This window comes from Polyodon spathula, chromosome 25 (assembly GCF_017654505.1).
Source record: "Polyodon spathula isolate WHYD16114869_AA chromosome 25, ASM1765450v1, whole genome shotgun sequence".
In the NCBI taxonomy this organism is placed as follows: domain Eukaryota; kingdom Metazoa; phylum Chordata; class Actinopteri; order Acipenseriformes; family Polyodontidae; genus Polyodon; species Polyodon spathula.
In genome coordinates, this window is record NC_054558.1 from 4,584,313 (window position 1) to 4,609,344 (window position 25,032).

The 25,032-nt window shown below is 43.6% G+C and overlaps 1 protein-coding gene across 1 annotated transcript; it reads left to right on the forward strand.

Annotated features, from left to right (window-relative positions):
- The first annotated feature begins 746 nt into the window (after window positions 1–746).
- LOC121299991 (suppressor of tumorigenicity 7 protein homolog) lies at window positions 747–23,972 on the forward strand. Its single transcript, XM_041228301.1, has 15 exons — window positions 747–939; window positions 2,262–2,344; window positions 2,857–3,022; window positions 3,455–3,509; window positions 3,833–3,948; window positions 5,640–5,718; window positions 6,007–6,161; window positions 6,822–6,919; window positions 7,177–7,291; window positions 8,630–8,702; window positions 9,496–9,598; window positions 15,449–15,599; window positions 15,970–16,062; window positions 16,254–16,393; window positions 23,258–23,972. Exons 1-15 carry the CDS (start codon window positions 771–773, stop codon window positions 23,351–23,353), a joined length of 1,692 nt encoding a protein of 563 aa, XP_041084235.1. The 5' UTR covers window positions 747–770; the 3' UTR covers window positions 23,354–23,972.
- The last annotated feature ends 1,060 nt before the right edge of the window (window positions 23,973–25,032 follow it).

Here is a 25,032-nt window from a genome sequence, read left to right on the forward strand (position 1 = left end):
TCCCCCTCCCTCTCCCCTCCCCTCTCTCTCTCCCCTCCTCTCCACTCCCCTCTCCTCTCCCCTCTCCCCTCCTCCCCCATACCTCCCTCTCATCCCCTTCCCTCGCCCCTCTCTCTCCCCCCCCGTCGCTCTCCTCTGTCTCTTACATCTAATAACTCTCCTCCCGCTCAATCGGACTCTCATCGCTCTGCGACTCTCTCTATCTTCTCTTCAAAGGGGTCTCTCTTCTCTGCATCTTCTCCCCTGTCTGCTCCCTCTTCCTTCGCTCTCTCTCCGAAGTCTCTCCGTCCAGAACCCCCCTCCTTTCCTCTCGCCCTTGCCTTATCTCCTCTCCTCTCCTGTTCCTCTCTTTCTCTACTTCCTCTCTCCTCTCCCATCTCCCCTCCTGCTCTTATTCCCTGTCTCCTCTATCTTCTCTCCTGTTCTCTGCTTCTTTCCCTTCTGTCTTTTCTCGCTCTGCCTTCATAAGAAAACTCTCATTCCCTCCTCTTCTCTCCCCTCTCCTCTCTCTCTCTCCCCTCTCCTCTCTCCCCTCTCTCTCTCTCCCTTCTCTTCTCTCTTCTCTCTCCTCTCCCCCTCCTCTCTCCTCCCTCCTCCCCTCTCCCCTCTCCCTCCCTTCTCTCTCTCTCTCTCCCTCTTCTCTCTTCCTCTCTCTCCCCTCTCCTCTCTCTCCTCTCTCTCTTCCCTCTCCCCTCTCTCTCCTCCTCCAGAGAGCGCAGCTCGCAGTCCTCCGCTGTCCCGGCGTGCCTGTGTTTATCATCCCAGGGAAGATGGCGGGCGACAGTGACAGCAGCTCCCAGCCTCCTGGCTTTGCAGAGAAATTAAAAGCGTGGCTTTCCTGGTCATGGACGTACCTGTGGCTCTTGTGGTTTATTATGCTTTTATTTTTGATCTACATCTTGAGAACCCCGCTGAAGCTCCAGGAAAGCCTGACCACAGGTAACAGAAATACACAAACACACTTGATATTACAACTGTCAGGCTGGCTTCAAACTGGGAAAGTTTGTACAGCTTAGTCTGCTGCATGTTATAATCACACGAGCATTAGTGCTGCATGTAGCTCAGATATACACCCATCCTGTCGGCATGTATTCGTTTGTTGAATTGTATTTTGTAGCAATGTCAAAAGCTGGATCGTAGTTGATTTACACTCAAAGAAACCAAACTGCCCTTAAACAGAATTGTTATGACGTGTGCGTGCTGTTTCCTTTTAGGGTGGTCCGAATCCTTTTATTAAAAAAAAGTTAAGAAATCTTCATTTATTCCCTTTTTAAGGATACGATTCCCAGGGTAACACGTTAATTCTGGCAAACACACGCTTCATGTTTCCAGTTTAAACTGGTTAAACTGGTGAACGCGATCTGAAATAATTAAGCTACAAGCGGAATCCCGACTCGGTGTACTCGCGTGTTGTGATGGTGCTTCATTTCTGGTGCTTTATGCCAGATATGAATACGAATATGCACAGAGCGTTTGGCTGTGTTTTCAGTTCAATGCACATTATATTGGCTTGTAACTGTTAGGTTGTGATACAGAACGAGGTGGACGCAAGGAAAGCTTTGGGAAGTGCAGTGTGTGAAAACTGTTGAAATGACGAGGGATTGTGTATTTCAATGCATTTTAAACAATGCTTTGGATAATATCAATTGCTTAAACGTGAAATCGGATCCGTGTTAAGCACTGATCGATGGCAAATATGGATTTCCAGAGTCCAACAGCGGCCCGTGATCAGAGAAAGGAACCGTTTGGAAGCCGGATTTATTGCATTGCAGTAAATAGGTTTTGCTCATTTGGTGCAGTTTAAGATTAGCATTGCTGTGCTTTTTACTAACCAGCTATTAATAACATACCGGTAGTCCTCTTTATTTTAGGTTTCAGAGTAGGGACTGCAGTCAAAGCTTGTAGTTTACAGGGGTGAGTTATTTACAGCGTGTTGTGCCTCCTAGTGGTTATTAGACAGAAGTGCAGGGTCAGTATCATACCTGACTGGGGGCCGTATCGCAACGCTTCTCCTTAAGAACGTTAAGTTTTGATGGATTCAAAAATATTGACATTAATTCAATTGTTACTTTATTTAACAGTTTTAAAAAATTTTGTTAACTTTATTTCACAGTTTTTAAAAAAATAGTTGCACAAGTTTCATAAGTATCATTTAAAAAGTGTGTTGTCATTATATCTTATATATATATATTATATATATTATATATATATATATATCAACTAATTAATGTAAATATGACTTGCAAACCTATTTCTTTCAGTAACCGTGTTTCTGAACACACTCACCCCGAAGTTTTATGTGGCTTTGACTGGAACCTCGTCTCTAATCTCCGGTCTCATTTTGGTGAGTTACAGGCTAATTGTGTTTTTGTTGTTGTTGTCTGTTTAAGACATTTGTGAGGATATTTTCAAAACACAACTCCTTAAGCAAGCCCTTTTTTAAAACTAGACCAAAACCAGTACTACAACTCTGCCAGCCCCACCTACTCTTCATGTGTATAGATAGAGAGAATGAGGGACAGGCACAGTTCCAAGGTCACAATGTTGCATGATCTGAATAGAACGAGGACGGCTGTACAGTGCAGCACTTAAAGCAAGATCCAAACTAGTCACGGGCAGATTATTATAATGTCTCTCAATCTAGCATTGCACTCCGATTGATTGTAACAGAATAAGGCTAATACCTTTTATTAACACAAATGTCATGTTCAGAAAAAAGCAAAAAAGATTACCTGCGTGCACCAATACAGATGAGCTGGACCCTGTGATTCAGCCCTTTCTTTTCATCTTGCACGTCAGGAGATGGCTCATGCTCGGGTCTCAAGTGCATCTCTCCCTCGTTGACCTGTGTTGCAGGTGTTTGAGTGGTGGTACTTTCGGAAGTATGGCACCTCCTTCATCGAGCAGGTGTCTGTGAGTCACCTGCGGCCGCTGCTCGGAGGTGTGGAGAGCAGCAGCGCGTCGTCCAATTTGTTCACTTCCATTAACGGAGAGCCAGAACCTGGCCACCCTAGTGTCTCAGGTACGCCTTTCTGTTCTCAGCCAAGGCTAGAGGTGCAAGCAGCAACCAGTTGTAGTTCTTGATCTGTTCAGTGATATGCAGTACCGACACAGATTATGGAAACAGCAAATAATTTACAGTAAGACTAAGGGTGGCGATTTTTTTATTACTAATTTTTCCTCGCGCACTTAAGACACCTTACTAAATACCTGGGTACCCCTGGCATGTCGGATTCGCTCCTTCAACGGGAAGCGCAGTATGGAAAAGACTGGTTTGCAAATGCTTGGAGAAAAAAAAAAAACATCTGTTAAAATCCAATAGGCCTTTTTCCGATAGGAAAATGTGATAGTTACGAAGCGATGGTAATTTAGATATTACATTTACTGGCCTTCTTTTTTTTTTGTTTGTTTGTTAGCGTTGTATAATAAGTGATAACTTGTTTGTGTTTTGTAGAATGCAAAGTTTGGAGGAACCCACTCAATCTTTTCAGAGGAGCTGAATACAGCAGGTAAATTCATTTTCACATCTAAAGCGCACCCTGCTGGCCTGTTGAGGTCAAAGCAGACAGCTGAAGTTCTGGCCCTTGTCCTGCAGAGGCAGGTCGCTCGACCTCACCTGCTGTTGAGCTCCTGGGTTTAAAGAGAGGATTGGCTTGGGGATCGGAGGACACCCTCTGACCGTCGGGGCTTATGAGCTGGTATGGGGATTGTGTCAGTGGGGTGAGAAACTGGGGTACAATAACTGGGCACTCAGAATTTAAAAAGTGGGCCGATCAATCGTAAATGAATAGTGGGCTTGTTTCTGTGAATAAGGCTTTGCTTTTTTCAAAAGGTACACGTGGGTAACTGGAAAGGAGCCTCTAACTTACTATGACATGAATTTATCAGCTCAAGACCACCAGACCTTCTTCACCTGCGATACAGACCAGCTTCGACCAGCTGATGCAGGTGGGTTTGCAGACGCACTGTGACAGCATGACCTGTGGGCTGGCCCCATCCTACGCCACGGTTACAGCTGCGGAGTGGCATACAATTCAAACCACATTTCCACGTGCCACTGAGATAGAGGTCCGTCTTTTTAGCAATGCCATGCTGTCACCTCAAACTTGCAACTGCAGCTGTGGATACTGACCTAACTTGATTTCAGATGAACTTTAGCCACCCAGATGCTTTTGTCCTGACTGCGGTGAAGGTTTAGTGCATCAGCCAGGAGTTCATCAGTATACACTTACACAGTACAGATCTTGATTCGGCTTCATGCATTCCTGAAGATGAAACTGTCAAGATGTATTACATCCAAACAGCCAGGGTTAATGCGTACAGAATGGCTTCACTAATGAGGCCGTCAGTTTGTTCACTGGGACGGGTTTTTAGTGCAGATTGACAATAGCCAACGTTGTTGCAGTAGACTCTGCTTCACATACCTCTTCTCCCTTCTGTAATGTGTTTTGAAATAGTTTTCATATTGCTGGCCTCCTCTAATTTTATTTGAGGACGGATCTCAGTAACAATTTTCTCGGCTGGCAGTTTAGTCTCTGAGCTGTAATTGGATCTCAGTGTTTTGCTGCCGCATCGACTGAGGGACTAATGCGAGTTTGATTTTAGAGCTTCTCTTAAAACAGCTTAAAAATATCTGTAATAGAAGGGTGGGAGTGAGATGAGGAAACCAGAAAAACTGTCCACCGTTTTGAGTGATGTTAGTCACAAGATCAGTGATGTATTAGTTCTCATTCCACTGTATCATTCAAGCAACAAAACGAAAAGCCAGTCAGAGAGAAGTGGCAAGCCTGCTGAAGTGTGTACAGTAATTACCGAGTCCAGAGGATTAGCTTGTCATGAGCTCATTGTTAACTAGTGCTTCACATTGCCACAGTCTCGCATTCTTAAAACAGCCCCCAAGCTCCTGGAGCTGACAGAGGAAACGAAAGCTTTTCCAGTTGACCAACAAACCGGGCAGTATCTGATTATGGGGCACATGGACGAGTCTGCCTGTACGTCAGTCCGTCTGTACCGTGTGTACAGTTTTGCCAGCAGCTAGAGAACACATTAAGTAATAACACATGCGGTAAGTCGGATCGAAGCATTGATTCCATTTTCATGAAGCCATGCGTTTGTCATTTGTTACTCTGCTCTCTCCTGTACCTGCTGTTGTAGATCACGGGCATCGGTGTTGTGCATGTTGAATGTAAAGCTGTGGAAGGGGGATGGACGTTGCTGAAAAATACTTTAAAACAGAAAAGAAATAATCTGAAAGTGGGTTTAAAAACTCACCTGCACCATTTGCTGGACATCTTTTGATGTATTCCTGCCTTTGCATTCCAGTAACGTTAGTAAAGCTATGTATCCACGGTGTTTAAATGTATTGTCCCTTTTGGCACACAAGAAAGCTCTGCAGAGGAACAAACCACACTCAGATTGAGAGCTTGACTGCAGTAGAAGAAACCGGTGAAAGCAAGCTTGCGCAGTTTATTTTGTATCCCACTAGGTGGCACTGTTTCCTCAGCTGTCAAGTCAGTGGTTAAAACAGTTTGTCTTTGCTAAGCTTTAGGTGACCTCTCGCTACACTGAGACGGGTTCTGGATAATTCTTGGACTGCACACCAGGATGTGCTTTGACAAACCCGTCTTCTCCCCCCACAGCAATTCAGAAAGCATGGAGAGAGAGGAATACACAATCCAGGATCAAGGCAGCGTACCAGGCTATCGAAATAAACCAGGAGTGAGTACCAAATAGCTAATTTTTTTCTTTTTTGCTTAAAATCGTGCTCAAGGTTAAGAAACCGTGTGCCATCATCAGTGTGTAAAAGGCCAGACTCCCTACCCAGGGGTCGTGTTCCTTTTCCAACACAGGGTACAGGTAACAAGCTCAGGTGTGTCTTATTCGACTCCTAGTAAAAGCAGGAATGGATCAAGCTGGTGTGCAGTGGGAGACTTGTTGCCATCCCCCGAGAAGCGTTTTTAAGCCCCTTCTCTCTGATTCCTAACCCTGAGCTTGCTTTGCCTGCAGGTGTGCCGCTGCCTATGTCCTGCTGGCTGAGGAAGAGGCCACGACCATCACAGAGGCAGAGCGACTGCTCAAGCAGGCTTTGAAAGCTGGCGAGGCGAGCTACAGGCGGAGCCAGCTGATTCAGCACCACGGGGCACAGCAGGACACACAGCACAGTAAGAGGAGCACACCAAATAAAGGGGCTGTGTCATCAAAAACCAAGACGCTACGGTGACCACCTGCCACTGCCCCAGACCGTGACGTCAGCACTGCACGTCAGAGGCGGGGTTTCACCGCAAGATCTTAAGCTGTCATTGCCTTAATGAAAGGACTTTGAAATGATTACTATGGTGATCCCAGTCTTTCTGAGTGGATATGGGCTCTGTTGCTTCACAACTGTGTTACCATGTTCTGTTGAGCTTGTCTGGCACAGCCTTCCTCAATCCTTTTAAAGTCAGTTGACGCAGGGCGATTCGTAAGCTGCACAGCATGGTTGTTTTGCATTGTTTTCAGTTCTGTTTAAATGGTTACGTTGTTGAACAGCCCGCTAGTGGCCAGACAGTGTGTGGCAGGCACAGGGTCTGCCGTTGGCTTCTGCGATGCTTTGGCGCTGTTGTGTGAATGAATGATTAATTGATTTGAATGGAATGAAGAAGGTTGTTCTCTTCTGGCACTGCGGATTCCCCAGACAAGCTCAAAGCCTGCTAAAGGCAAAAAAAAAAAAAAAAAAAAAAAAAAAAAATTTTGTAAGTTTAAAGTTTTGGGTCTTAGGCTTAATATAACTGCAAACGCCATCACATAGAGAAAGAAAATCTCTTTTTAATATGTTTTTACAGGAAGAGACACAAATGTACTGGTGTACATTAAACGAAGATTGGCGATGTGTGCGCGCAAGCTGGGAAGAATTCGTGAAGCAGTAAAAATCATGAGAGATGTGAGTAACGCAGAAAAGCTTTGCATGCTTATCATTGTGAAAATCTGCCTGCTTTTTAAATAAACCTGCTGCGTGCACATTTTACAGAACATTTTCATTGTAGCTGGTACCATACCAGATTTAAAGAAAGTGCTCGGTTTGCAAGCCTTGCTTTCTGTCTGCAGTTCTTGCACTTCCTTGATCCGACACCTTCTTTCCTTGTCGGTAACCAATCAGATGCTCCCCCTAACGCTGAATGTGCTTTTTTGTCTTTGCAGTTAATGAAAGAGTTCCCTCTGCTTGGCATGTTAAACATACATGAGAATTTACTAGAAGCTCTGCTGGAGTTGCAAGCGTATGCCGATGTGCAAACTGTCCTGGCCAAATATGATGGTAAGAAGTGTACCCTGTGTCTCATACAGGGCAAGTCACAATCACACAGTAGAGGCTGGGAGATCTGAGGAGCTGTAGGCATCCAGCCTCTTATACAGTTTTATACGCGATGCTCTGTTGTGCCCCATAAACATGCTGATGATCATTTTAAATATGATTTTAAATGCCTGTTGCTGCTTTGGTGTTCATATCAAATTAAGGACTGGTTCTTTTCTTGAAGTGTTGCTTAGATTTGTACGGTCTCCCTCGACGACAGTGCTGCGGCTCCAGTTAAAGCAGTACCTGGTGTAAACTCAACGCGATGCACGTGTGGACCACCAAGCAAGCGCAACACTAACTGAAAGCCAGGCTAGCAAACAGCGATTCCTTTAACCAAGTCTAGGTATCCTGTTTTAAAATACAAAAGAAAAATATGTTTTTCAGACCTATTGGTGAATGCAAGTGCACAACACATAAGATTTACTTTTTTTTTTTTTTAATTTTTTTTATATACAATCATTTCATGACCAGTCTAGCTTCTTCTATGTAACCAGGTCCTGCTCTCTAGACAAAGTGTATTTTAAACCGTGCAGATTCATCTCCCAATTTGTGCCAAATTTTCCCAGAAATAAGACCAGCATGTTTTTTCTTCCCCAGTCAGTTCTTTAGCGCTCTTTTGAGGTCAAAGGCCAGCGTTAAATCTATTTCATGCACTTGGCTGAGGACCGTATTGTAAGACTTATGGGCATTTCTGCAAAAGTATTGCAAGAACAAGCACTTGGCTGCCAAATTAGTGGATCCCGAGTGGAAAACGGAAACCTCAGGAATAAAAATAAGAGATAAAGCATACAAGTCTTTTTTCTTTCTTTTCTATACAATATTATAATTAAATTGATCCATATTTCACACTGTACGGTGTGCTCATTATGTTGCTGCTGGATCTTATTTATGTAATGATTTCTGAAGTGAGATTTTGAGAAATGACCGCCAGGGGTGTGCACCTGTAGTTTCCGCTCGCCTGGTAAAGGCACGGCTGCGTGGTTTGCTGGGGATTCCAGAGGGAATGTCGAGACGCTGTTTCTCCTCTCAGTGTTACAGCAGCCCCTGCTGGCCAAGTGCCCCGTTAACAATATATTAACTGTAATTCCTTGGTAGCCCAGTGTGCACGGGGTCCCAGAAGTCAGGCTGTATTACACTGATTAGAATGTTAGAGCAGGCAGTCACTCCCTGTTGACAATTCACTCTGCATCAGAATGATCTGAATGAGCTCTTTGCTGAAAACACATTCCACACCTGATGCCAGACTTCTGGTATTGATCCTTATAAACCTGCAGCTTGCCGCCTTTCTTTTCTTTTCAGATATCAGTTTGCCAAAGTCGGCGACGATATGCTACACAGCAGCACTCCTCAAAGCCAGGGCTGTGTCGGACAAGTAAGGTTTGGAAGTGCTTACTGTGTTGCACGTTGCTTGCAAGTCTAGCTTGAAGTTTGACACTCGGATCCTACATGAAAGAGAACTGGATAACTACCAAGAAAGAACATGCGTGGCTTAAAGGACATGTAGCTAACGAAATAACTACAGTACATCTCAATCTACTGTGTGTTACGAGTACCTAGTGGAGCTCGCATTTTCCTGTACGAGAGATGCCCAGGTTTGGCTGATTTCGCAGACCCTGACTAGCACAATCTTGATTTAGTTGAGGTAACAGTAGGCAATCCAGTGTTATTGCACCTAGCGGATTGTGTCCGACCTGTATTTGATTTTTCATGGCGTTTGATTTTCATAGCGTTTGATGTGAATAGCCCTTGCACTCTTTTGAAGGAACGTAGCTAGCATGCGAGTTGCTTCAGAGTCCTTTTGGAGTCCTGTTTTTTTAAAACGACGACTCTCTTCCCGAATGTAGCGTTATTATTATTTTAAAAGATCTCTTTCCTCTGAAAAAGAAAGAACGCCCAAAGCACAAAGGAAAATGTGAGCTCCATGATCTGTACTAGGTGATATTTACTGCAGTGATTTTGGTAATGCCATATGCTTTCATTTCGAAAGCTGAAAGAATGCTAAGTATGCTTTCAACCCAGCTGTCCTGTCCAGTAGAAAGTTGTTGCTTTTTATTGATGATATAAAAGGCTGCGGTGGTCCAGAGTGCTCCTCCGGTATTTAGAACGACGCTGCGCTGGTCCCTGGTTTTAAAAAGGCTGAGAAACGCTGTCTTCTTTCCTTTCAGATTTTCTCCAGAGACAGCCTCGAGAAGAGGGCTGAGCACAGCGGAAATGAATGCCGTGGAAGCCATACACCGAGCGGTAGAGTTTAACCCTCACGTACCAAAGGTGAGAGCCGACAGGGTGCCTGCGAGGAATGGTCAGCATTCCAGACTCTTCCCGTGCTCGGAACGTATGAACTCGCTCCCTGCCGCTATCCTCGTTTTAAAGGACAGGCTGCTGCTTTGTGATTTTTATGGCGGTCTCTGTCTAAAATAAGAAAACCATGCTGTCATTTTAATTTATTAGCAGTTTTTGATAGCAGAGAGGCTACAAGCAGCCATCAGACTTCTAGCTAACAAAATAACTCCTTAAATCTTACCTGGCAGTCACTTTGCTATAGAGTTCCTAAATGTGCAGTTTTGAAAGAAACACATAATTGTAACGCATCCTGTCTGGTAGCGCACTATAGCAATGTCTGTTTGCAAGCCTTGCTTTTGGGCATGCTTGCACTTCCAACGTGAAAAATATTCCTTGGCAAAAGAAAAGACTTCTAGTGGAAACGTTTGCCATGGATTTAGAGTTTCTTTCAGCATTTGTTAAACGTGTTTGATTCCATGCTACGCCTGGAGAATTTATATTTTAATGAGTGAGCTCAGCTTCCATTGCTTCATTGCAGCGTCAAACCATTACTGCATCAGACGAGGCCCCTGACCATTTGATTATGAACTCTGCAAGCCGCTGTTGCTAAACGGGGATGCAATCCTTCAATTCCAGTTTAATGTGCTGAAACTAATTGGACGAGACACATGGGGGATCCATGCTGAGCACCACTTTCTAATTCCTGACCGGATTTCTCATGCTGTGTAACGTCCCGGCAGAGGAGAGGCGCACATCTTCAGGAAGAAGTTCTCCTGATTCATTTGTTGGCAGGACACCCTTCTAAGTTGGCAACAGCTGTCTAGTCTGGCTTGATCCGTGCAAATCCATTCTCGCGCCCTGGTTGTAGTACAGTTAAACTGGGAAAGCACTGCACATTGCATGGTAATGTGTTTATAACTTGGCAACGGCCCTCAGACAACTTCTCCTGACTTTTTAAATTAGTAGTGTTGCAATCTAAGCGGCCAGTTATTTTAGCTTGTTGAGTTACGACCACAAGTCGCAAACACATTGTGGCCGATATAGGAGTTAACTTGCCCAGAGGGCTCTAGTTGTGAAATAAAGACTAGCTGAGGACTGTGTTGCAGATGGATACGAGGCAGCAGGTAGAGCTCTATTACCTGTTGCACAGGAAGTAAGTTTATAGTGTGCTCGCTGGGCAGGTTTAATTATCGAGAGTTAGGAGAATGGATTGGAAAGGGTTTGGTAAGTACGTGTTTTGAAAACATGGCGTTGGGCGTTTTCGTTCATGATGTGCGCTCAGGACTCTGTTTGCTTTAATTGTTTCTCTCACCCAGTTGGTAGAAGTGATTTCAGTCACTTTGAATAGAGGGCTCAATCCAAATAGGCGTCTTCCCACAGTGATTAAAACTGTGACAATGAGTGTAAAATAACGCTGCGGTGCTGTGTTCGTTTAGCTAAGACCAGGAGCGTGTGTGTGTGTGTGCGTGTGTGTCGGTGTGTGTGTGTGTGTGTGTGTGTGTGTGTGTGTGTTGTGTGTGTGTGTGTAGTGAATCTGCTGTGATCTTCACTGACGTGAAACGTGCACTGCCCACATTTACGGGTCCAAAGGTTTTTCACAAACTGTTTGACTTCTGGTCGAAAGACACTAGGAGTCAGGGAGGCAAACAATATTACACGATTCGTGTGAATCCGCTTCCTAGACAGTCTTGATAAAGGGTTGAAAGTTGAAATGTGATCACTGCCTCAAGAAAAGTTGCATCGTGTCACATTTAGTTGGGGGGGGATGTTGGACAATAATGAAAAACTTGTTGACTGCTGGTGAAAGCAGATAGTCAGGGAAGGCAAACATAATAGTAACGACTCTTTTGAACTTTTTAATCCCGGGTCGTAAATGATTTGGGGAAGGGAAATACGTTTCTCGGGATCGTGGAGTATCCGGCTCACACATTGTGTGGTTTGTGTGCAGGTCACAGACTTGTAAACCCTGCAAGAGATTCTGTAACGCTTACCATTTTTAAACCAAAATAGAGTGGAATGGAATTGCAAACCGAACACAGGAGAAAATATCTTAGCACAAAAAAAAAAAAAAAAAGACCATAGCACAATTGTGTATAATTGTTCGGTCAGGGCTGTAATTGCCTTGAAAAAAACTATCTCATTAAATACATTCCATAACATCACCGGGGTCACGCTCCCTCGGTCCCCTATAGGCCCATCAACCCACCAAAGCTAATACGTCGTGACATGACCAATCTCGGGAAAGCAAAACTTTTCTTCTTGAACTGTTCTGTATGCTAATAGCCACTCCATTTCATGCGGAGGGGGCTGTGCTGCAAATTGAGTGAGTGAAGCTCTTGGTCTGATTCCATTCCTATTTGAAAGAGCAAGGGCCTGTGCATGACTTTGTGGAAGCTGGAAACTATTAGTGGCTCAATGGAGAAACATCAAATAAATATCTCGAGGCTGTGAATTGGTCGTTAGCTCTTGCATTAGCGTTGATTGCTCGTGCAGTTGCTTGCTTTGGTTCCTTGTCTAGAATTGCTTTGTTTTAGTCGAGTTCATGCTGTCGTCAAGTACTGAGTCTTGTTTATTTCTACAGTTCCCCGTGACCATAAGAAATATAGCCTAGGACACCCAGGAGATACATACAGCTCGGGCCAAAAGCTTTGCATCACCTAGAATTTTAGGATTGAGATATAATTAAAAAAATAAATAAATAAATGTGTGTGTGTGTGTGTGTGTGTGTGTGTATATATATATATATATATATATATATATGTGTATATATATATATATATATATATATTATATATATATATTATTATATAAGCATATTACATATATACATACAGTATGACCACAAAAGTTTTGTGTGAAAGGTAACGTTTCCACACAAAATGTTTAAAGTACCAAAACTTTGGGAAGTTGGCGCTTTTAAACAGAAACTTTTATATATGGAAAGTTTATTTAATGTTTTATTTCAGGACGTTTCAGACAACAGCCGTCCTTCAGCTTTGTAGCTGAATGAAAATGTAGACGTTCAGTGTAAACATTAAGCCTGATTTCAGTATTAGGTTATGGGTGTCGTTTTTCTACACGGCTGTAATCACACTGCTGAAGACATCACCCCCTGTGGGATCAGTCGGCTCTGTGGAACGAATGCTCCTCGGAAACAAAGGGAACGCGAGTTTATCTGCAAACTGGGAACTCTGGAACCTCTCGGAATGAACGTTCTGTTCTGACATCATCATGACATCATCCACAGAATTTTTGAACAGGTTCACTGCGCTGTGTCTACTTTTCTTTCTACACAGCTGAAGAAGGGCGCTTGTCCCAGACATGCTGAAATAAATGATCTTGTGCACATGGAAAAAAATGACCACGTTTGTGTTCTACAGAAACGTGGTTTAGTTTGCCGTTTGACTTTAATACTGTACGACTTGATGCTTTTGTTGGCTGGCAGAAAATGAGGATACATGTTTAAATTGTAAATGAAAAAGCCAAGTTCATCTGGGCACTGATTGCACCTCTGTCTGCTGTGTCTTGGTCTCATGAAAAATCAGAAGATCTCCTCCAGTAATGACGTGACCCCTTAATACCCCAAGACTGAGTGCGTAAAGGAGCCAAATTTACGATCTGCAGCTTAACACACTGGGAGGTCAAGGGGGGTGGTCTTCATGACCCTTTTAGGGAGTTTAAAGCTGCTGTTGTCAAACGACTGCAGTGATTATATATAGGCTTTACATCTTTGATAATGGAAGGGTGCGTTTGAGTGGTCTTAATCCTCCCCGAATACAGCTGTTAGCAGTAACAGGGTCTGTAACCTCCTGCCTTTCTCCTCCAGGTCTCTTAAGCATGCCTGTCCGTTTTAATAAAGTTCATGTGGAGCAAGTTAATTGCTGGAAGAAATCATAGTCTGCTTGCATGACTGATCAAGTGCCAAGGAAATCTGAGTCCGCAGTCGAGGCTGTACGGGGAGTGGGGAAAGAGATCAAATCAGGAAGGTAGATTCCAAACCCAACCAGAGCCTCAAAAGGGTGGGCATCATGGCTATATCTTTCTATTTCTTTTTGCCTTTTAAATATTTGTAATATCTGGCTTGGCCAGTCTATTTATCTGTCTGCCAGTCTGATTTACCGGTTCATTTGTCTAACTTTCCCCCTATCTTCAGCAATGCATCCATCTCTGTCTTTTTATTTTCCGGTCTGCTTTTATTGCAGTGGAATAGAAATCCATTTTTCACAAGAGGCACTGAACAAGTATTGAATAGGATTCATTTGTTTACCTTGTGGCACAGCCAAGGTGGAACGTGAAAAAGCGCATTAAACATTAAGCTGACTTCACAAATTCTCATGAAAGAAATACATGGAAGAGAATCTTCACCTCGTATTATTATTATTATTATTATTAGAAATTATTAATTTGTCTTACGCAGGGTGTCTCTCAGTATTAATATTAGAAGAGATGTTATCTTGTCCAGTTTGGTTAGGATCTGGCGGCCAAAACTGTGCACGTTTCTGTTCTAATAAGAGACTCCCTACACACTGCGTATTGCCTTATTATAAGTCACAAACACCTCTGCTCTTAAACATAAAGTGTAACTTTAGTATTTTGTCATATGCTGTAGGCACGGGGTTGCATCTATACACAAGGTTAGCCGTACTACAATTTGAACAGCTCCAGTCCACTGAAACTAGTCTATAGCATTGTATCTGCAGACAAGTCAAGGGATTTTTAAGGTTGTGTATTGTCCTCCAAATTTATAACGAAGGTATTTCCTGCTGCAGCAGTTCAAACAGTAACAGGTACAGGCTGCTGTCACTGCGGTCCCTCGGGGACTTCTGTTCTGTCGTGTTATCACAAGATAACAGGATCTGGAACAGCAATGAAAGTGAATGGCAGGGAAACTCCACTTATAACATGCTGGGTCTCTAAATGTGTCCATTTTATCACTAGCTGGGTGAGGAGCTGTGTCAAAGGTCATGCTTCCCAGCCAGCTCTCCCACAACAGGACCTGTGTGTGTGTGTCCCGGCGGTCCTTGCTCTGGAAAAATGGACTCGAGAGGATTATCTGGGGATTAGCAAGTGGATAACCCTGGACGTGTTAGGCCAGATTGCTCGGAGGGAGAAGCCACTCAGCCAGGCAGTAACTGTACTTTATTCACTGAGGGCACAACCTCGGGTGCATTCTTTCAGCAAAGTGAATGGGGGAAAAGGTCAGCCTGCAAAACAGGATTAGTAAATAATCTTACAGTTTGGTATAAATCCATTTGTCACTCTCCAGCTCCAGCCCATCTGGAACGGTTCAAACTCACAGAGCAGCGTGCAGTACTGACTACACCACCTGAACATGGGGTGCTTCATTTTATACCTTCATGTTCACTGTGTAACAAAGTTTACACTGAGGCACAGGCTGTTAACAGTTTAAAGAATTCGCATAATCAGGGACAAAGTGTCGTTTTGATGTGTTGTCTGTTGTTGTAATTGATGGGGCTGGTATAAACAATTCAGAAGAGACAGCAAAGGATTTTGTAAGTGGTCCTGGTAAGTGAGTGAGTTAGGCAGTGAAATCCCTAGACTTGCTGTGAATCTTGTTGTTTCTGTAGTTTATGTCATTAATGTACGTGCATGCACAGTGATAATGCAGCGAGGACGAGGATGTAAACGGAGGACTCCATTAACACTCAAGGGGTGCCGTGGGTATTTAACTCATGAGGACAAGTGTAAACCACACGGCCAAACCCTTCGTGGGCTCATTGGTCATTCGTCCATCCCACTAGCTGGGATTATTAGAGGCCTTTTGAAGTCTCTGTGAAGAGCATTGCCCGGGAATCAATCTGCTGTTTCTCGTTGCAGTATTTACTAGAAATGAAGAGTGTGATACTGCCGCCCGAGCACGTTTTGAAGAGAGGAGACAGTGAAGCGGTGGCCTACGCCTTCTTTCACCTGCAGCACTGGAAGAGGGTAGAGGGAGCCCTGAATCTGTTGCACTGTACATGGGAAGGCAGTAAGTATCTCTTAATCAACGCCACCGTCTAAACGCCACACATGATCTGAAAGAGACTGCGTCTGTACATGAAGCTGCTCCAATCAATTTGCTTAATTCGACAACTGCGAATATCTTGTAAACCATTTCAGCTTGCTACTTCATATTGATCTGCAACTTTGCACAGCCAGGATGGAACCTGCACTCCCCTGACTAAATGACCCCCCCCCCCACACCTCTTACACACCACCAAGTCATGCTCGGGGACCCTGGGGATTGTAAATATATCTGATCTCTTGAACTGTGTTAATATTAGGTAGCCCACTATTAGCGATGGTGATGTTCAGTCTCCTCAGGATATATTGTTAAAGCTGAGGTTTGTGTTTTTCAGCATTTCGGATGATTCCCTATCCTTTAGAAAAGGGGCATCTCTTTTACCCATACCCAGGCTGTACAGAGACGGCCGACAGAGAACTGCTGCCATGTAAGTTACTGAAACCCTGCACTGTCCCTGCACCCCACTCAGTGCTGGAGTTCAAACCGTTTTTAAGATTATATTATTGAAATATCTTATTAAAAGACCATACCAAGTATAAAACACACTGACTAGTGCGAGTTTCCCACGCTGTGTGTTTGTAATAATCTGCTGTTTTCAACATCTCCCCCCCTCTGCAGCCTTCCATGAAGTCTCTGTGTACCCCAAGAAGGAGCTTCCTTTCTTCATCCTGTTCACAGCAGGCCTGTGTTCTTTCACTGCAATGCTAGCGCTGCTCACACACCAATTCCCTGAGCTAATGGGAGTCTTCGCTAAAGGCGTAAGTAACTTGCCAGTTCGGGTGAGACGCAAAACCGAGGTCCTGCTGTAAGTGACTCTGCATAGTTAAAGTAACACTATTCCATTTGTGCAAAACATTGAAAAGATAAATAAATCTGTAAATTAGTTTTTTTTTTTTTTTTAATAGCAATAAAATCACTGTTGAATAGTTTCCAATCACAAAACTGTGATTATCAGGCATTATCTTTTAGCTGAACGGTACCTTACCCACGCAGTCAATGACCGGGCGCTAATGCCGTCCAATCAGGGTTATACTGCTAACCCAAATCTGAACCCCCATCACTGCCAGGTGTCCCAGTTAATGTAACCCCTAGTTACCCGGCTGCTGTCCCACGGCACAGTGCAATCAAATTGTAATACTTTTCTGCCGTTTTGCAGAATGGAGGGGAAAGGCAGTTGTTTTGGCACAGAAAGCCCATCTTTCTTCCTGGCTATTCAGTATGAAACTCGCACAGTTTTTAGCATTCCCTTCACACACACTGTCTCCTTTTACTGTCAGGAGACAAAGGCGCATGGTCAGTCTCACTGTTGCGTTATCTGTTGGTGTCGGTCCTGCACGCATGCTTTCTGTGATTGCACAGTTCTTCAAAGGAAAGTCCATCAGTAATGGTTAAGGATTCTGTTTCACTCTGAAGAAGTCCTTGAGAGTGTGCTTTAAACCCCAGCACTCCCTTTAATCACTCCCCTCGCAAGATGAGCCGCTTTCGCGGGTACAACCGATTGTTTCTGTGTAACTGGCAGCGTTCTTGAAACCTGCAGAGTGCCTGGGGTTCAAACGCAACAGCCTTGGTTTGGTTTTCTTCAAGATTTACTCAGTTTGAATAATACTTTCATTATCAAGTGTTACATGTCAGGGGTTCGGTTTCATTCAGTGGCACAAGGCTGAGCTGTGCTGAGGTTTAAAAAGTAAAACCAGATCGCATTGGGTTTATCAGAGGATATCCCTGTTCTGTACTGAGCAGGTATAGTGTTGGATCTCCCTGTTCTGTACTGAGCGGGTATAGTGTTGGGTATCCCTGTTCTGTACTGAGCGGGTATAGTGTTGGATCTCCCTGTTCTGTACTGAGCGGGTATAGTGTTGGATCTCCCTGTTCTGTACTGAGCGGGTATAGTGTTGGATCTCCCTGTTCTGTACTGAGCGGGTATAGTGTTGGATCTCCCTGTTCTGTACTGAGCGGGTATAGTGTTGGGTATCCCTGTTCTGTACTGAGCGGGTATAGTGTTGGGATCTCCTGTTCTGTACTGAGCGGGTATAGTGTTGGATCTCCCTGTTCTGTACTGAGCGGGTATAGTGTTGGATCTCCCTGTTCTGTACTGAGCGGGTATAGTGTTGGATCTCCCTGTTCTGTACTGAGCGGGTATAGTGTTGGATCTCCCTGTTCTGTACTGAGCGGGTATAGTGTTGGATCTCCCTGTTCTGTACTGAGCGGGTATAGTGTTGGATCTCCCTGTTCTGTACTGAGCGGGTATAGTGTTGGATCTCCCTGTTCTGTACTGAGCGGGTATAGTGTTGGATCTCCCTGTTCTGTACTGAGCGGGTATAGTGTTGGATCTCCCTGTTCTGTACTGAGCGGGTATAGTGTTGGATCTCCCTGTTCTGTACTGAGCGGGTATAGTGTTGGATCTCCCTGTTCTGTACTGAGCGGGTATAGTGTTGGATCTCCCTGTTCTGTACTGAGCGGGTATAGTGTTGGATCTCCCTGTTCTGTACTGAGCGTTGGATCTCGCTGGTATATAGTGTTGGATCTCCCTGTTCTGTACTGAGCGGGTATAGTGTTGGATCTCCCTGTTCTGTACTGAGCGGGTATAGTGTTGGATCTCCTTTTTGAAGTGGGACAATCCACTCTGCTGTTTAACATGACATAAAGTGGCAGAAACCATTTTTTTCACAGAGATCCAAAACAAAGGAATATATTGTGGCTACAGTAAGTAATATTTTTAAGAACAGGAAGAAATCTTTGATAACCAGCAAAACCTCTTAAATACAAATCACGTGGCATTGAATTGTTTGGGAATGCTAAAAGAAACGTAGTGCATTTAACAACCCTGGCATTTTCGACTGGAGGCCTCTCTCAATGCTGAGTACATTGACGTCTAGTTGAAATGTGCCTCGTTGAATTTATTAGCTGTCTGTTTAGTATTTCTATATTTAATAGACATTTTATGTCTCTTAAGGAAGGCCACGTTTTGTTGGCACCGTGACTGGTCTTGAAAGACAGCAGATTCACTCCTAATGTATTAAAGCTTGCGGGGCGACGTCTTTCACTGTACTTGAGTAAGGCTGAGGAGTCCCTTAATCAAATGGAGCTGAGACCCAGTTGATTTTGAAATGGCAGCTCCTCTAGCAATGCTAGCTCTCTGAGAGACTGGCAACACAGGAGGTCAGGTTTCAAAGGCCACCGAGCTCCTTGGTTTGAACTCTCTTTGTTTTGGAAGATCAGTGTGTGTAAAATCCAGTGTGCATTTTTTTATTTTAAATCTGCAGGCTTATATTCTGCATTGTAGCAAAGTGATATGTACTTCCAAGGGTTAGCTTTGTTTTTTATTTTCAAAACTATTTCACAGAAATGTGTTGGCGCTTATAAAAAAACCCTGTCACTCAGAATCGGTATTATTGTACCAGTTCTGGTTATTGGTAGTAATACAAGCTATTGGACATATTATTCCTTATAACACTGAAAATATAAATGCACCACATTGCAGAGGAAAAAAATAAGGCTTTTCCTATCTAATTTCTTCCAGTTTGAGAAATCCCTCCAGCCATTGTCTCGGGTGAGGATTTCTCAGACAGTGTTTAGTGTAAACTTGCTGGAATGTATGCACAGTCCAGCTACTAACGTTTCCTTCTTCTAGGTGTCTGTTTCCAAAATATTCTGAACTGTGAGCTCTGTCTCTGTAATGTAGCTTGTTGAGTGATCAAAGGAATCGGTTTTGCAGGTGCATTCGCTGTCAAGTTGTCTTTCATTCACTGCTATGAAAATACAAACTGCATGGGGTCTGTGCCCTGTGCAGGTGGCCTTTTAAAATGATCTGTTGGTCCAAACAGGATATTAGGACAGATTTCTAGTTTCTCTTCTTATTTCTAGATGCACTTTACATACAGTGTGGTTGCATCATTGTACAGTCTGAGTAACCTTTTTAAGAGGGTGACCCTAGAATCATTTTGAGTTCTAGTGTGTACAGCAATTGCTGTGCACCGAAACTCCATTCTAGCATCTAGCTGCAGACCACGTGACCTACAGCACAGGAAGTGGTTGAAGAGTACCCTGGTATTGGTATTCAAGATGTTTTAAGCTGCAGATCTGTGGGAACTGCTTAGGGGAGCTGACTAAACCGTCCTATCAGTCTTCCAAACGCTCTTTTAAATCCCAGTGCTTATTTGAATTACTCATGATAAGCTGTCTTCTGACTCCTGCCCTTAATTCCAGGGGTAATCTGAAAGATTAGAAACGTCAAGGCGTTAGTAGATCTGATCTGCTGTTTATAAAGCGGGAGATCCTGTCCCCTCAGTCTCTTCTCTCGCAGCCCTGTTCTAGTTGGGATACTGTGCGCTTCACATCACTCGGTTTCCCAGGGGTGTCCCCTCATAGTTTTGTAAGCAGTTGAAAGAGTAAGCTTCGAAGATACATTGTTTCGCTGTCTCCTTCCCTTTTTGTAACGTGTACAGCCGTTCTTGCAGTCACAGAAACAATGGGTCTGTGCTTGTCTCAGGAGTTCAGGAGATGCTGTTCAGTTCAAGTGGTCTGCCACAGATAGGTATATGTATTGTACGCTAGATCAATACATAGTCTAGTGCAGAGCTGTGTTTTGATTACAACAGATGCATTAGCTGTTCACTAGATGGCGCTGGCTCTTGTGTCTAAAAGACACCTCGTTTGGTGTTGTCTGTGTAAGGGATCTCTGCGACAGGCAAGCTGAACTCTGAGTCACGCAGTCGTCTAGAAAGCGTGGGTTGGAGTCAAGTCCTTTTGCTTATATACTTGAAAATAAAGTGTTATGAATCCGTGAAGTAATGTTACGACCTGTTTGGACACGATGCCATAAACGCCTCGTTCTTGGTGTGGACTGGAGCCGCCTCTTGGTCTGTGTTGATACTGAACTCCTCTCACTGAAGCACGTTACTGTCGTCGGAAAAGCTGCTTCTCAGTTCCATAGTAAACAGTCCTATATCAAGATTTAATGATGCTGTCTCCCACTATCATATCACTTTTTATATGAAATTATAAGTGGCTTCATGTTAATGGACTTCCTTATGCGTTTATAGAGTGTTCAGTATGAATCACCCGTCTCCCAGATCTGTCTCGTGTTGAGCTTTTATTGCCGGGACAGCAACAGCCTTCCCTCATTCCATTCGAGTCATGTGACAGTGTTACCTTTGGCTCTGTCAGCCCCAGATGCATCTTGGTCTTGGTCTGATGGCTCACACTTTATATGGTGTTTGGTGAACACCAAGCTCAGCAGTACACACCCATTCAAGAGTACGGCATTGTTTTAAGAGCGCCTGTGTTTGTAATGGTCAAGCAGGTTGAAGCACACACTACTGCATCGTTTTAAGAGCGCCTGTGTTTGTAATGTTCAAGCAGGTTGAAGCACACAGTACTGCATCGTTTTAAGAGCGCCTGTGTTTGTAATTGTCAAGCAGGTTGAAACACACTGTACTGCATCGTTTTAAGAGCGCCTGTGTTTGTAATGTTCAAGCAGGTTGAAACACACAGTACTGCATCGTTTTAAGAGCGCCTGTGTTTGTAATGTTCAAGCAGGTTGAAGCACACAGTACTGCATCGTTTTAAGAGCGCCTGTGTTTGTAATGTTGAAGCAGGTTGACGCACACAGTACTGCATCGTTTTAAGAGCGCCTGTGTTTGTAATGGTCAAGCAGGTTGAAGCACACAGTACTGCATCGTTTTAAGAGCGCCTGTGTTTGTAATGTTCAAGCAGGTTGAAGCACACAGTACTGCATCGTTTTAAGAGCGCCTGTGTTTGTAATGTTCAAGCACACAGTAACGCTGCAATTCTTGGCATGGTGCTTTTCATGGTGCTATTTATACCATGATTTAGACGTCTGTACCCAGCTCTGTAAATCATTGGTGCTGAATTGTGCTGAAGGTGTTTTTTTAATGGTGCCATCTATAAAATTGTTTAGACTGATACGCTAGTTGTATCTGCATCTGTAAATGTATTATATAAACTGAATACTGTTATTTATACAAATGATCCCACAGACCTCCTAAATCACTTCTGCTAGCTCATACATGGAGAGAAACTCCACGAATGGGAAGCACGTGGATCCAGTATTATTGAGTCCTTGCCACTTCATGCATTTTAAAGAAGATTGAAACGGCGGTTTTGTTTTTATAATGTTTGCTGTTATTCTGAGTGATTTTTGTTTTTTGCAGTCGCTCAAAATACTGTGGGTTTTATTTTCAGGGCAGTTCAGGAGCTGCTGTTCTCCCACAGAGACGTGAGGGCTCGTTCAGCCAGTGTGTGTTTACATGTAAACAAGGCCACCTTGCTCTGGGGAGACACGAGTCTGTGAATTCAGAAGCTGACACGTTGTTACGTTACGAGTGAAACGGAGTCCTAGTGTCACTCACATTACGGGAGAACAAAACTAACAGAAAGGGATCTTGTTTCACAATCAACGCTTTTTAAACAAAATAGCCACAAGAGGTATGAAATACCTGTTTTGTAGTCTGCAAATTACCCCCATCTGTTTGGCAGTTATAGGAAAGAACATATGAAGCTGAAAATGGTATAGTATTGCTCTTTTGAACCCCCAGCAAGTGTTAATACATGTGGTAAAAGGTGACAAAACGTCAGGCAGTATTTTTAACTTTTCAGTTTTGTTTTACTGTATTGTTAGTAAGAAAAAAAGAGTCAGTCGGTCTGTTAAATGAGTTTTATCAGTTTGTACTCTTTTAGGCCTTTTCTTCCATATTCTGTCGTGAGCAGCTGTGGGGCTGTACCGTTAATGGCTTGATAAACACATTAAACTCTTGTTTATGGTGGAATAAACTCTAGGTTTAAACATTGTTCGATGTGCGATTGCATGCCAGTTAGAAGTAGCAGTGCAGTGAAGTAGGCCGGGATGCCTGGGGCCTGGGTAAGGGAACAGTGGGATGTTTTGCAGCCTGGAGTCAGTGGGATGTTCACAGGGTATCTTGGGTCACTGTGGGTCAGAGTCTTAAAGGAAAATGAGTTTCATTTTGTAAATGAAAAGGTGGGCCTTAGTTAGGCAACAGCTGACCGCCTCTCTTGCAGTATGAACGAAAGGGTGCTGCGAGGCAGATTTTACTGCATGTTGTGACTAAAGGTGGATCAAACTTCACCTGTGTGACCAACACGGAGGGCGACTGCGTTAGCTGCAATCCGTCAATCCGTCACACAGGCATTCGATCAGTCTGTAGCAGCATCTCCTTTTTTTATCTCCTCTAATTCTGCTATGCATACCGTTTATTTGTGAGTCTGGTGCAGATAGACAGTGTTTATAAATATGTACTGCAGTATTGACAGCAATTCAGGTAAACAGGTCGATCTTCAGGTATCATTTCAGAAAGTGTTGGCATGCTACTGTACGTTATAAAGAGTAACCAGAATATCTCAATCTAGTTTAGAATAAACAGGGAGTATTTGAACGACAAAGCAAAATGACTTGCTGTAGTGTTCTAATTGTGACCACACTCTTCTTTCTTTAAAAGACCTGCTTCAATGCATCGTAGCTATTAAATAACGGCTCTGCTTGCCAAATGGGTTTCTTGACAAGTGAACCCGCCCTGAGGCAGATTGGCTTATTTTTTCTCCTGCAGGATTTCATTTTCTCTGCTGTTTTTTTTTGTCTCTTGCAGTTCTTCAGCACCCTGTTCGCTCCCCTAAACTTTGCCATGGAAAAGATTGAAAATTTCATGCCGTCCAGCTTTTGGCACCAGCTGACCCGAATCTGACACTAAACAGACGGGAAGGAACCTCCCCCCGGCAACACAAGGTCTGAGCTCCAGCAGGCACTCAGGCAGAGCGCACTAACCCTGCCCAGAGCAGCGGACAGGATCTGCACAGCTTATACACTGGAGTAGATGGACTGCCTGTGAGTTAAACTGTGCAAGTGAAGACAAATAAACTCTGTGTGACCCAAGGATTATTTAAAAATAATGCCCTCCCCCATTAACCCTTACAGTACTTAAAAAAAATATTTGTACATTTGAAGTGTAACTTTTCAGTTAACTTCAATGAGTTACAATGTAGGATTCCTGTCCTGCTGAAGTAATACAATACACACTCCATAACTATTGGGACAGATGAATAAATTCACCAGGAGAGATCATCTGGCCGACTGTGGCCAGTTTTGTGGCCTGAAATTAACTTTGGAAACAGTAACCACCTGACCTGTGATTTAAAGATTTCATGAAATATTGAACGGAAATTGTTTCTGCAGATCACCCAAAATAATAATAATAATAATTTAGACTGCATGGTACAGGTTTGTTCATTCGTACTGTGTTCATATGCATTTTAATATCTAATATTTGAAAGGAAATGTTGCATTTCATAATAAAATCCCACGATACTTACAACAGTAAAGTCCATGTGCTTTTTTATGTTCATTTTAATTGCACTGCCTGGTATAGTGTCTTTAAATCTGCTGTGCCCCGCATTGCTTTAAACAATTCCTAAAAGATGACTTATAGAACCAAATAAGTGTTGAGCACATCAAGGCTGTTTCACAAAGTGGATCCAGTTCAATAGGACTCAATCTAATAGTTCTGTTTTGAATGTACAGTCTCTCTTCCTGCCTCCTGCTCTGACATTTTGCTCCACATCCAGTGATGCTTTCCCATCCTAATCTCTGTGTTAAATTTGAAGCAGTGGCTTGGGTTTCTCTGGACCTGTTTCAGCCGTTTCCATGTGTGCTGTTCTTCCCTCTCCTGTACGTTAACGCCATGGTGGGATCAGCCTAGTTGTTGTTCTCTTTACCTTCTCAAGCGCAGGAAGGTCTTTTGTTTGGGGAGGGGGGTGATCCATATCTGAGTTTGGAAAGTCACTTCAAATCGACGATTTTTTTTTTGAGGTTCGGGTGAGGATGTTTTGGGGGTAATAGGGGGACCCCCAAAAGAAAACTGGGGCACATCACGAATGAGAAGGAAAAACTGCACTGCAGTGAAAATGTTTTCTGTATTTTGCTGGGAAGTAATCTCACACAGCCTGTCTCTTGACACAATAGAGGAGGCTACATTACAGATCAAACCAGGCTTGCATTAGGATCCCAGACTCCTAAATCATCAATGAGGCCATCATCTGGAAATGTCCAGTATCCTTTCTTTCCAGGCACGCAGCTAACAGATCGTCAAAAGGTATTAATAGTAGCGAGCATGGTATCCACTAATCCCAAGGATCTTCTGTGAGATGGTTAGGAGACGTTTAGAGCTCAAGTATTTGCACGTTTAGCAAACAACAGGGGGCCCTTTGGGTAAGCATTCACTGGGCTTTATTAAGGTTGAACTCTTTCCAGCATTTCGTGTGAGGTTATTAATGGAAGGGCTCTCGCATGCATCATCGCCTGAGCTGGTTTTAATCAATGTCAGCTTCATGGCAGGCCCCAGGAAAACAAACAGAGCCCGTCGAGTGA